Source organism: Esox lucius, chromosome 3 (assembly GCF_011004845.1).
Source record: "Esox lucius isolate fEsoLuc1 chromosome 3, fEsoLuc1.pri, whole genome shotgun sequence".
In the NCBI taxonomy this organism is placed as follows: domain Eukaryota; kingdom Metazoa; phylum Chordata; class Actinopteri; order Esociformes; family Esocidae; genus Esox; species Esox lucius.
Genome location: NC_047571.1, coordinates 22863713 through 22877760, shown reverse-complemented (window position 1 = coordinate 22877760; position 14048 = coordinate 22863713). Strand labels below are relative to the sequence as shown.

The 14048-nt window shown below is 43.7% G+C and overlaps 1 protein-coding gene across 2 annotated transcripts in view; it reads left to right on the top strand.

The window, feature by feature from the left end:
• The window catches only part of zeb1a (zinc finger E-box binding homeobox 1a), a 55243-nt gene that overhangs the window by 22824 nt on the left and 18371 nt on the right, over positions 1 to 14048 (top strand). For both annotated transcript variants that reach the window (XM_029117062.2, XM_029117063.2), the window contains exon 2: positions 12619 to 12783. In XM_029117062.2, the coding sequence (XP_028972895.2) occupies positions 12619 to 12783 (165 nt within the window). The remainder of the gene's footprint in view (positions 1 to 12618; positions 12784 to 14048) is intronic.

The following is a 14048-nucleotide window of genomic DNA, read 5'->3' as shown; positions in this document are numbered from 1 at the left end:
TCATGAGATTAGCTTTTGTTTCTTCACATCCATGTGTTGTGTCACACTCAATTGTACAGTTACAGTGGATATAAAAAGTCTACACACCCCTGTTAAATTGCCAGGTTCTTGTGATGTAAAAGAACGAGACAAAGATAAATCATGTCGGAACTTTTTTAACCTTTAATGTGACCTATAATGTGAACAATTTAATTGAAAAACAAACTGAAATCTTTGAGAAAAAAAACAAAACTCACAATATCCAGGTTGCATAAGTGTGCACACCCTTAAACTAATAATTTATTGAAGCACCTTTTGATTTTATTACAGCACTCAGTCATTTTGGGTGGGAGTCTATTAGCATGGCACATCTTGACGTGGCAATATTTGCACACCCTTCTTTGCAAAAGCGCTCCAAATCCATCAGATTGCGAGGACATCTCCTGTGCACAGCACTCTTCAGCTCACCCCACAGATGTTCAATTGGATTCAGGTCTGGGCTCTGGCTATTCCATTCCAAAATGTTAATCTTCTTCTGGTGAAGCCATGCTTTTGTGGAATTTAATGTGTGCTTTGGGTCATTGTCATGCTGAAAGGTGAACTTCATCTTCAGCTTATTAACCTGCCAAAATTGTTCATAATTCCTTCCTTCCAGCTGAAGTAAAACAGCCCCAAAGCATGATGTTGCCACCACCATGTTTCTCTGTGGGTATGGTGTTCTTTGGGCGATGTGCAGTGTTTTGCGCCAAACATACCTTTTGGAATTCTGGCCAAAAATTAAACCTTGGTTTCATCAGACCATGACACATTTTCCCACATGCCTTTGGAGGACTTGATGTTTGTTTTTGCAAACATCAGTCGGGCTTGGATGTTTTTCTTTGTAAGAAAAAGCTTCCATCTTGCCACCCTACCCCATAGCCCATTTATATGAAGAATATGGGAGATTGTTGTCACATGTAGCACGCAGTCAGTACTTGCCAGAAATTCCAGCAATTCCTTTGCTGTAAGGCCTCTTGGAAGCCTCCCTGACCAGTTTTTCTTATTGTCTTCATCAATTTTGGAGGGACGTCCAGTTCTTGGTAATGTCTCTGTTGTGCCATATTATCTCAACATATTTCCTCTTCACTGTGTTTCATGGTATATCTAAAGCTTTGGAAATTCTATTGTACCCTTCTCCTGACTGATATCTTTCAACAATGAGATCCCTCTGATGCTTTAGAAGCTCTCTGCGGACCATGGCTATTGCTCTGAGATGCAACTAAGAAAATGTCAGAAGAATCCTACTTGTAGAGTTAGACATCTGAGTGCATTGTAGAGTTAGATGTCTGAGTGCATTGTAGAGTTAGATGTCTGAGTACCTTGTAGAGTTAGATGTCTGAGTACCTTGTAGAGTTAGACGTCTGAGTACATTGTAGAGTTAGATGTCTGAGTACCTTGTAGAGTTAGACGTCTGAGTACATTGTACAGTTAGACGTCTGAGTACATTGTAGAGTTAGATGTCTGAGTACATTGTAGAGTTAGATGTCTGAGTACATTGTAGAGTTAGATGTCTGAGTACCTTGTAGAGTTAGATGTCTGAGTACATTGTAGAGTTAGATGTCTGAGTACCTTGTAGAGTTAGACATCTGAGTACATTGTACAGTTAGATGTCTGAGTGCATTGTAGAGTTAGATGTCTGAGTACATTGTAGAGTTAGATGTCTGAGTACATTGTAGAGTTAGACGTCTGAGTACCTTGTAGAGCAACACTACTTTAAACTCAACGGGTAGAACAGGGCAGAGGGCCAAGACTGACTAACCCAGTGATATATCATGCAGCGTCTGTGTGTGTGTGTGTGTGCGTGTGTGTGTGTCTGTGGTTGTTACCTGGCATACCCTAATACATCATGATTATGTAGTGGAGATGCAGTCAGAGAGGAAAGTTGGTGACTCTTCACTCAGAGCAAGCGTTAAGAGGAAGTGTGTGTGTGGGGGGGGGGGTTGGGGGGGGGCAGTCATGTCTTCATTAGGCAAACTTTTTTTGTTAATGTGTGCCTATTCCCCATACATATTCCCCATACAGTAAAACACCAAATTGTTATTGGCTGACGGTTGTTGCCCTGATATCAACTCTGTAGCCAACCCATTCAAATGTGTCCTTTCAGCCTGCAGTATTAGGCCAGTAAACTCCATCACACAACCCTTTGGCCTGTGACATTTACCTGCCTCAGCGACTTACTGTACTGTTGGTCTGAAGACAAGACGGCTTGTCATTACAATCCCACAGAGACCATCAGTGAAAAAGAAAGACTGTGTGAGAGTGAGAGAGGGAGAAGAGAGTGTGTGTTGTGTACTGTTTGACTTCAGCAGTACCTAAAACACTCTTAGGAAATCTGCCTTTAGTTGTGTGGCCTATGTCTGCCACTTCTATAAAGGCCTGTTAACAAACCTTCCCACATCAACACTGTGAGAATGATCCTGACTGAGTACAGTTCCCTCATAATCCCCGCCATTACATTTACATTTTAAACGTTTAGCAGGAACCCTTATCCAGAGAAATGTACATAATCGATTAAGAATAAGAGCCTTGCCCAGGGGCACAACAACATTTGTTTTACTTTGTCAATCATTTTCAACCCCTCGTCATTATCAACACCATCATATTCACCACCTCCCTATCAAACTCACCACCCTGTCATTATCAACACCATCATATTCACCACCTCCCTATCAAACTCACCACCCCGTCATTATCAACACCATCATATTCACCACCTCCCTATCAAACTCACCACCCCGTCATTATCAACACCATCATATTCACCACCTCCCTATCAAACTCACCCCTCGTCACTATCAACACCATCATATTCACCACCTCCCTATCAAACTCACCACCCTGTCATTATCAACACCATCATATTCACCACCTCCCTATCAAACTCACCACCCCCGTCATTATCAACACCATCATATTCACCACCTCCCTATCAAACTCACCCCCCCCCCGTCATTATCAACACCATCATATTCACCACCTCCCTATCAAACTCACCCCCCCGTCATTATCAACACCATCATATTCACCACCTCCCTATCAAACTCACCCCCCCGTCATTATCAACACCATCATATTCACCACCTCCCTATCAAACTCACCCCCTTGTCATTATCAACACCATCATATTCACCACCTCCCTATCAAACTCACCCCCCCGTCATTATCAACACCATCATATTCACCACCTCCCTATCAAACTCACCCCCCCCGTCATTATCAACACCATCATATTCACCACCTCCCTATCTAACTCACTAACCCATGAAATTCGCCAACCATAGTAATCACCATAAATCACCCCACGTTTTGTCTTCATGCCCAGTGTTTTCTATGGCTCCAATCAAGCCACCATGCTAGTGCTAGTAGAGCAAACCCACTGATTATTGTGTGACAGGTAAAGCAATCAGTGGCTGAAAGCTGTCTGTCAGTCAGAGGCTTATTTGTCCCAGAGAAAGGGGTGACCAGTGTAACCTGGTAGACTGTGTTCTCTGAGGCCGCAGAGACTAAGGTAGATGATGTAACTAGTCAGATGCACTTTGAGGATGTGTTGTGTATCTACAGAGAAGTGGAGGGTCAGGTGATGACTGGGCATATCCTCAATGCACACTTCCTGTTTAGAGTAACACCTTCCCTCCTCCTGTCTCCCCCCCTCTACTCTCAGTTCTCCACCTAGCTTCTTACAAAAACTATTGGATCACTGAGGGGGTCAACTCTTAGATATCAGACAGACACAGGCTCTCCAGGCTTCCTGGTATTCCTGTTCAAACCGGAAGTGCTATGTGAAAGCATTTCGAACAGACCAGCATCCTGACATGACTATACTGGAAATTAAGAAATATATACAGTCTACATACATATGTAGGCCTATGTAGGTGGTGTGATAATCAACACAAAGACTGCTCTTCATTACCATACGGTTTACATGTACTGTTACCGTTTTTGCTTAAAATAATCCTAGTCTAACCCTAAGCCTAACCCTTATGCCTGAAATAGCATTCTTTATGGGGACATATCAGCTCAACACACACACACACACACACACACACACACTCTGACGTGGATCACATACACACACCATGAGTTGATTATTAATCGTGCAAATAAAGGAGTAGAGAAAGCAGGAGAGAAGACGGATTTAGACCTATCATATCATTTAACGATTCCATTTTATGTTCATAGAGATAATTCAATATATGTAAAGGTTTCTTGAAATGATTTCTCATGAGGAAAAGGGAGTGGCTGTTAATGGGGAAGTCCTTATAAATCCCTGTAACTCGGTTCTTGTCATTCAACTCCATAGTGTATGTTACATTATGCAGAAGGACACAGTCAGTCATGGTCTTTAAATACTTCAGTCCTCAAAACAATCATCCAACACTCCTCCACGTTTATAGCTATCATGTTAAAGAGGATGGGGTTTCAGATTACCAAGTGATATCAGTGTGTGTGTCTGTGTGTGTGTCTGTGTGTGTGTCTGTGCGCGCGCTCTGAGGGCCATGGTGCATGTAACATTATCAGGCACCCACCTGCCAAAGTCTCACACACGCAGACACATACACGCACGCACACACACACACACACACACACACACACACAGACAGAAAGACAGACATACAGACCCACTGGGCGTGGCTGCTCTTCCTCTCCAAACAGCCTGCAGATAGACGATCAGAGCTGATACATTCAAGATAACAGCACTAATCTACTGTGACAACAGGCCAAACTAAACCGTTCTAATCTCACTGTGTTGTTGATAACCTCATCTGGATAACAGGGGTTTAACATCAATGATTAAGGAAGTAATACGTTTCATGCTCTTTTCTCTGCGTAACACCAATGTAACCGTCCTGTGTTTATACTCCGGGCTCAGAGTAATACACATACAGCTGGATCCTAGAGATGTTCAGCGTATTATTATGTAAACAAGCAAACAGGATACAAGTGGATGAACCGTGGGTCCTCTGCATGTCAGGACGAAGGACGTATGTCAGAATGATGTATAAACGGGGCTTTGGTTTCATCCTGGAGCCTTGTTTGACCAACACTTCATAGGATGACTCTTGGGTACGTACCAAATGGCACCCTAACCCTGTGGGATCTGGTCAAAATGAGTGCGCTATAGCATGGCTATTCTCCTTCATATAGCTGTGGCATGTTTGGGCGGGGCAAAGATAAAGGCAAGGACTGGACCAGGCAGAAATAGAACAGGTGTCTCTGTGTCTGTGTGTGTGTGTGTGTGTGTGTGTGCTTGTGTGTATAAAATGTGTTCATGTTATGTAACTTATTTCATTCCTCTCCTCTGGGTCAGTTTTAAAGAAGGAAAGGGGATCATCACAGCTTCTCCTAATCTCTTATTCTTGGCACAGCAGCCTTAGCTGTGAAACACACATGAGTGTGCACACAGACACATGTATACACACACACAGACACACCTTTACATATGTTCCACACACACACAACTATCAGACATACAGCCTATATATTTACAGAAAGACAGCCTATACTATCAGACAGGCAGTGCCAACTGCTCAGTGGACACCAGAGGTGTTGAAGATATGTAGGCATTCTGGACCACAGACATGGGTTGGACAAAGAGTGGCTAGGTGATATCATCTACCATAGTCCCACAGAGTGGAACACCAAGGGGGCTTCCAGCTGTACTCCATCCACCCAGCTTTCCATTCAGCCTCCATCCATCATCATCCATCATCATCTCATCACACTGCCTGTCTGGGACACGTAGCATGTGTTTCCGTGGTGCGCACGTTCACCTTCTTTCTCCTGACTGTGAAACACGGCAGGCTGTTGTTGTAGAAATTTACTGAGCTGATGTATTGATTCGTCTCTACCTTACTTGCCTTAATGGGTTCTGACTTTAGATTTCCTCCACACTGTATACCGTTCACACATTTGCACTTCCTGTTTTTACCCATGGCCTTGTGACTCACTGTTTTATTTTGTCAGTTTATTTCAAGGCATCCGGGGCAGGGGAGCGCTTGACAGGTGATTCTGCTGTGGCATTGCTACAGAGGACGGAGGGGGTCTCCATGGTGTGTATTAACATCCCAATCAGACAGACAGATAGTGTCTGTGTGAAGGCAGGAATGTACTTGTCTAGACTTGTCTCCTGCGTCCCAAATGGAACTCTTTTCCCTATGTAATACTACTTTTAGTATGCTACCACTTAATAGTTCTCCCCTTCTTATAAATTATGCATTGCTCCAGACACACACACACACACACACAAGAGACGAGGGATTAAATGTTCAACTGGCGCTCTGTGATGATGTAGACAGGTCAGACGACCGGCAGGAACCGCGGGAAGCCACTGCTCTATAAATAACCAGCAGTATGTGTGTGTGTGCGTGTGTGCAGCAGCCTTTATATAGTGTTGCTAAACCTGCTTTGTGCTGCCCCCTATCTGTACCTACTGCTGTGACCTCTCAGGAGGCTGTGGTGGCGCCACCACCTGGTTACGTCTCAAATGACCACCCAGTGGACTGGTTGGGAGGAAGCCTCAACCTCCTTGGTCAACAAGAACAACGACTGGCCCACGTTGTGTTCAGGTCTGTTTCGTATGAGTTCAGATGTCCATTTGAACCTCCTGATCTGTCTTGACACGCCAAATGTATCGTTAGACACGTAGGCTGCACACTGGCACCATATTCTCTATGTAGCGCACTAGTTTGACCTGGACTCATTAGGCCTCCATGGCTCCGGTCAAAATGAGTGCATTCTCAAATGAATACATAACTGGGACCAGTAGCGCTGAGGCCCTGCGTCTCTTTTAAGTGTATTAATAAGGACACAGGGTTTCTTTCACGTCCAAGTATTGAGCTGTTATGTCACAGCCTGAGGGTGAGTGGTGCCTCGCCAGTCCCAGGGCCCAGTTCCGTTCCTCAGAAGGCTGAGTGTCACACTAAACCAGGACAATTCACTGGACAGAAGGGGATGTGTGTGTGTGTCCCAAATGGCAACCAGTTCTCTCTGCTGTGCACTTTGTACAGGCACTGGTCAGAAGTAGTGTATTATGTCGGGAACAAGGTGGTGATATCACGGCCAAACTAGTTTAATAATGTTATTAAGTGGAAGCACACAGTCAGTGGTTGATTCTCTAGTATTCTGCCTGGCATCAGAGACCTTTACTCTTCTGTGAAGCCATTTGCATTCAAAGCCATTTGCTACATTTAATAGGTTTGTCTTTAAAAAGATGAAAGACAAAAGTTAACTTAGGCAAGTATAATTAGCTTTCAAAGGTATTTTCTGTAAATAACTGCCAAGCTGAGTGTCCTGTTCCTCAACTGAACTGCTTTAAGCAACATGGTAATCTGGGACAACATGGTTGTTTGAAAAAGCTCTTGTTCAAACTTGTAATAAAGATAATAATAAAGTAACCTCAATTTCACCAGCACCATATTACTGAAGTACACTAGAAGCTGAGCCATTGCTTTCCGTTTCTGACCACAGGCCCACAGCTCCTCTCCCCTGCTATCATATCACCATGGCCCTACCAGCTTCCACACAAAGACCAGGGACCGATGCCACACCCTGCCCTCACACCATCATCATCAGCAGGCTGGCCCTCTGTAATAGGATCCTCTACTGTCAGCTAATAAAATTACCATTCTGCTGGCTGTCTGGCTTTCTGTGCTACTATATCACCCCACCAGTCCTGCTGTCCACCCCACCCCAACATACCAAACCCCCCACAACAGCCCCCTCCCCACCTGAACATACCAAACCCCACCACAACAGCCCCCTGTCCATCCCAACTTACCAACACCCCCCCCCCCACCACACTCAACACACACACCCCCCCACCCACAACAGCCCCCTGTCCACCCCATCTCAACAAAGCCCACCCACAAACGCCCTACAAATAGTTTCCCCATTCACCATACCCTACCCCAGCCCCTCCCCAGCCCAATTCACCGTCACCGCTCCAAACCCCCCCATCCCACAAGATAAAGCTGGAGCTTAGCATGTCCGCCCCATACTCTGCCTGCATGTCTTCACCGCGACCTGCGTGCTAGTCAAATTACACCTAGCTATAGGAGGAGATGGGATATTGATTTGGACCTGCTGCGAGGACTGGCTGTGCTGTTAACACAGTGAGTGCTAGCACGGTGATAACACGCAGATAAGACGGAGGGGCCGCGGGGCTTTCATCTGTCTCCTGGCCCTTAAAGGACATAACAGACAGCCCTGGTTGATGCAATGAACAGGTCAATGGAATGCAGGTCACTGTGACACCGTCATTGGCTGCCGTTTAAATTAGACTTATCCAGTGATTGACATTTGTCCAATCTGTAATTATACGTTTCGTTACCAGCCACGCAATGTGTTGTAACTAAAGCCTGATTTGGCGGTTTTCACTGTGAAAGAGTTTTTCCTCTTCAGGTTTGGAAGAAGTGGCGTCTAAATGCGATCTCTTGTTTGTGTGCAGTAAGTGGCACACAGACATCAGTAGTGGTACTCAAAGTCGTTTTTTTAACGATGTTGCAGTTGATTGGTGATGCGGACATGAACATATAGTTGAGCTGAAGTCCATATAAGCTCCATCTTTTGATTTTTCCCTTAGCATAGTGTTTGGTGGCTGGGTAGCCTAAAGGTTAGAGCAACTGACCAGTCATTGAAAAGTAGTTGGATCAAACATCTGCAATATATTGGATATAAAAGAATATCAAAAAATGCAGGCACATGTTGCAGGAGGGCAATGAGTAGATTCCTCCCACAGTGTTTCTATGCTATTTCCATTGTTTGGCCTATTTTATTTACCTCGATGCCACATGAATGATTAAAAACAAAAGTTCTACTCTGTCAACAGGCTGTCATTTTCCTTCAGATCACGACTGTATTGCATCTGGCTGCCGTTTGTTCTTTTACAGGCATGCCGTACAATCCAGGGGGGATGTTGTGTCACTGCTCATCGTTCATTTCAGGTTACAAACATACAGGATCGAAGAAACATTATTTTCCCACCCAGGAGTCCAACACATTACATCATCCCAAATCAGTTTTTTTCAGGAAAGTCCATCTGAAAAGGACCAACTGCAACTGAAATAATCTTATCACATAGAGGAGTATCAGCTAGGAAAGAGCAAATGTATTTCACACGCCCGGAGTGACTGTTTCTATCCTGAGGCACTTGGTTTTAATGGGGGACCTACACAGCTTGAATGACCCACTTATGAACAGACATACAGGCAATGGGGTGGCAATGGGGTTTGTACGGGAAAGGAGAGAGAAACAAGACCCATTTTGAAATGCAGAAGGGTGAGTGTACGTGTGTGCTAGGAGAGATGAGCAGGGTTTTTAATGAGGGCTAAGAAGTGGTTGTTTGTTCACAGGTGACAGGTGCTGCAGACACAGTACTTCTTCAATTCTCTGTGGTTAGAGGCATGTACCATACCTTCACACACAAACACACACACAGCGCGCTTCCTCTCAGTCTCATTGCTCCAACATGCAACGTAAAGCTAGGCTATGTCTGCTAGTGCTAATCTCTCATGGACAGATTCAGCGGTGAGACTCAGTCACGGCCCATGGAGAAATGTGTGATTATGAGCAGCCGTTTGTGGTTTCTGACGGTGACCATTTGGACTAACAGACTTAAGGCTGTGCATAAATGGTGAATTTAAGCCTGCGTGCAGATGATAACATTTTCCACTAGGTTCCCCATGCCTCATGACAACAATATTTAGCTTTTCGGCCATGATAAACATGATACATAATAAACAGTGGTGACAGTTGTTAACAGCATTCCTCCGAGAAGCAAATTAAAAAATAGCAAATTTTTGCGACAAAATGTATTTTACTTCTTGGTAATACAGATTAGGTGGAGTCGTTGCGTTTGCTGACGATGCTGAAGCCTAGTGTTCTGTACTTTAAGTCCCACACTCAACTGATGGTCTGAAATGGCACTATATTAGTGTTTTACCTTTGACCAAAGCCATATTGGCCTAAACTAGTGCACTTGAGGATTCCATTTGGGAGCTTCCCATTCAGTCCAGTCATATTACCTGACTTCCGATGATGTCCAGGTGAGAGCATTGTCTGGATCAAGGGTGAGGGAAGGTGGACAAGTATGTTGATAATCACTGTGATTGTGGCCATCCTGACAGAAGCGCTGCAGTAATGAAAATCCAGCAGGTTAATATGGGGCTAATTACAGTCCATTATTTTTCCATTAAAAATAATTTAATTCAAGAAATGAACTGAAATGATAATAACAATACAAAATACAATGTATAATAACACAATAGGAACAAAAATGGAGAGGGCCTGTATTTCCCTTTTTTGTCCTTCATTTTTGTATTTTAAATTTGAATGAGTTCTTGAGGGATTTCAATCTCAATTAGACCCCAACCCTCATACAAACATGGAACGCTCACGTCATGCACACACACATACAAACGGACACACACACACACACACACACACACACATACAAACGGACACACACACACACACACACACACATACAAACGGACACACACACACACACACACACAGCCAGATAAATAGTCTACAGGCAGTTTTAACCAAAGAGTCTCTAATTAGTGGATTGCTGACCTTGGCTTTATCTCCACTTCAACAAGGTCACACGAGCACTCAGCCTATCATCTCACACGTTCATAGAAACATATAGAAGTGCTAGGATAGGCAGAACATTGAGTGAGTCCAAACAGCATTAGGGGAGAAAGAGAGGGAGAAAGTCATAGTATCTATACTTGCTTTTTTCCTCTGTCTGTTTGTTGTTCAGTCTCTTTCTCTGTCTGTCTATCTCCTCTGTCTCTCTCTCATTGTTTGTCTCACTCTTGGGATCTCCCTCACTTCTCTCCCTCTCTGTCTCTCCCTTCTCTCTCTCTCTCCCTCGTTATTCATAATGCCCAGTAGCATCAACTGGTCTGTTCTGTAGTCTGTACCACATCCCGGTTGTACAATGTAGGGGGTTTGTTGGCTAGAAGGTTTAGGCTCTCAGACGGCATCACAAATGTTCCCTATATATACAATATAAAACATATAAACGTATGTTCATTTTGTAAAATCTAATTATTGTTCCTCAAAATAAGATCAACAAGGTACCATATGTCACATTCATTTTCAAGTGAATGATTGTGTTGCTGTACATCATGCCATACTGTAACAACAGATTGAAAATGCTAACCCCTCATCCCTTTAGACCTGTAAGGTTTTCCCCCATTTTAAATGTAGATGCAGTCTGGAACTTCAAAACCTCCCATTTTGGGCTGGTTGTGTAATATGTTGTTTACATGTGCATAATCTATTATTAGTATCACAATCTTACATCATCAATTTGTAGTTTGAATTTTATTAAGATTCTGGGGGTTTTATCACCACAAACACAACATTCCAGTACCCGTTTTGGCTCAGCAGCGGCACCAACCAATGGCCAAAGAGATCATGCATAAAGATGACAGGGATTGGCCGAAGGGAGGGAAATGGGAAATGACACGTTTACCCTTGCCTTGTTTGGGATACACTGTGACTGCTGCCTGTTGGTTCATTCTTTCTTCTACTCACTCTACCTGATGAAGAAAATAGACGGGAAGTCGTCTGTCATCCATTCTCTAATGGAATGGCACAAAGTACGTCCCCAATGTCACCCTGTTTCCTACATAGACGCACTTTTTTAAATAGTGTGCCATTCGGGGACGCGTCCATAATAAAAGGTACTGCTGCTCTGCACCACATCTCCTCCTGTCTGTCGTGGGTTATGTCTCTGTGTGCTCTCTCCCGCTCTCCCTTTCTCTCTCTTTGTCTTTGTCTCTTTGTGTTATCTGTCAGTGGGTCTGTGCAAATGCTGGGACATATCTCAGGGTTCAACACTTGAGAAAAGGACATTTAAGATAGCCAGGGGTGTTATTATGGATCCAGCTCTGCAGAGATGTAAACAGGTTGTGGAGGGCAAAGGTTGGAGGACAGCGGTTGCACTCGTGTGTATTTGAGATTATTAGGGTCTTTTAAATTAATGTTTAACATTTTTGTATCGCTTAAACCCAGTAGATCGAATGTTTTGTTAAAATTGGGTGATGAAAGGTACTGTGATTTTTGGGATTGTCACAACATTTTTCAGTTGCCCTATTTATGATATGTTGCCATATATCAATATTCATGTTTACATTGGTTAATATTAATACATTATTGAGATTTCTATTAAAATATTGAAATCAACATAATACTCATATCACAAAGTCCTCATATTCTTTAAAAGATCTTATGGCATCTTTAAGGAGGCCTAAACAAGGTCAAAATTACATAAATAATGTTTTTAGATGTCAAAAATATGTCAAGTATTTTCCTCAAAGTGACCCTTCTATTGATTGAATTACGTGGCAATCCAAACATCACAGTCCTGTTTTGATCTCCTTCTAAAACAACAACCATGCAACTAATCTGTCAGCCCAAACATCTGAGTACCAGCTGACATCCTCTGTCTCTCATTGGACCGGCGTCGTGTTTGGAGCCTGTCCTGGTAGATCAAGCTGCCTCGCTTCAGCTAAAGGAGATGGCCAGTCTGACTCAGACGTGGCCTGGTTACATATCACTGACAGTCTCTTCTCACTGTGTCCACAGTAACAAATTACAACAATGTTGTGGAGGCCCAGTCAGACTCCGATGATGAAGACAAGCTGCACATAGTGGAGGAGGAGCCTGACGGAGACAGCCCACCGCCAGAAGATCACCCAGCAGTATTAACCCAGAATGGGACCGAGCAGCACCAAGATAACTGGGATGGAGGTGAGAAACTAGGCTAGACAGTTGGACACCATCATTGAGTGTGTGTGTGTGTGTGTGTGTGTGTGTGAATTTGTACGTGCGTTTATGCATTTCTTTTTCCATTCAGTTATCGGACACTAATCCAGATCGATCTACAGTCACTACATTCAACTAACTTCAGTGTGGAAAATGAATCACATCATTCCAAGTCAATGCCCTACTTTAGGCTTATCGGCAGAAAACACGTCAGGACGGAAAAACCATTGTAAATGTGAGGAACAACACAGAACCATTGTAAATGTGAGGAACAACACAGAACCATTGTAAATGTGAGGAACAACACAGAACCATTGTAAATGTGAGGAACAGCACAGAACCATTGTAAATGTGAGGAACAGCACAGAACCATTGCTGTTTTGTGTGTTTGCTAATACATTTTCATCGACTTTAGTCACACGCCAACTTCAACTGGTATTGACCCTGACACATCAAGCCCATTCAAGAGGCAGGAAAACAAAGGGTTTTTGTGGCTCAGTACAGAAGGTACAAATAGCACCCTATTCTCTTAATTGTGTACTACTATTGCGTCCTAGGGAAAGGCTGGACAATCTACAGGGAAGTGTGTTCCATTTGGGTGGTACTCTAAGAGGTGGTTATGTCTTAGGAGGAAGAGTGTGTTTGATGATATGCTGTTGGAATGAAGATTGCACACCTACATGGCTGCTGGCAATTTTACAGAGCATTTATGCTGTTGTCTGCAGCCTCACCTCTCCCTCTTCTCCTTCCGCCACTCTTCAGGTAGACTAGATATGTCACAGGACATTGAGCTCTGATGGTATTCTGCTGACTCTTGCTGCCATCTTATTTACACACACTCGTACTGAGAACAAAATGGTTAGTTGTTAGTGCTGCACGCTGCTCAAATGAGTTGTCCATGACTCTACTTTCCCCTGCTCAGCGAATTTTCCCTCAGACAGACTTATAGAGGACCATGTCGGTTTGATAGGTTGTTTCCCACCATCTAGTACAAAAGGACATTTTAGGACATACTGTATCCATAGTGTTGTTCCTGGCTCCGGGACAACGTGTCTGTTTGGAATGACTGTGGGCAGGTGTGGGGATGTGCTCTAGCCTAAATTCTGTCAATTTGAAAAACATTTGTGTGCACTAATCCCTTCATCTGTTCCAACACGTCTCACGCGGTACTGGTGCCAAAACCCCTCACCAAGTCCCTGGTGCACCATGGGATGTTTGAGTCTTTGTTAGAGTCTCTTTAGGGTGGGAAG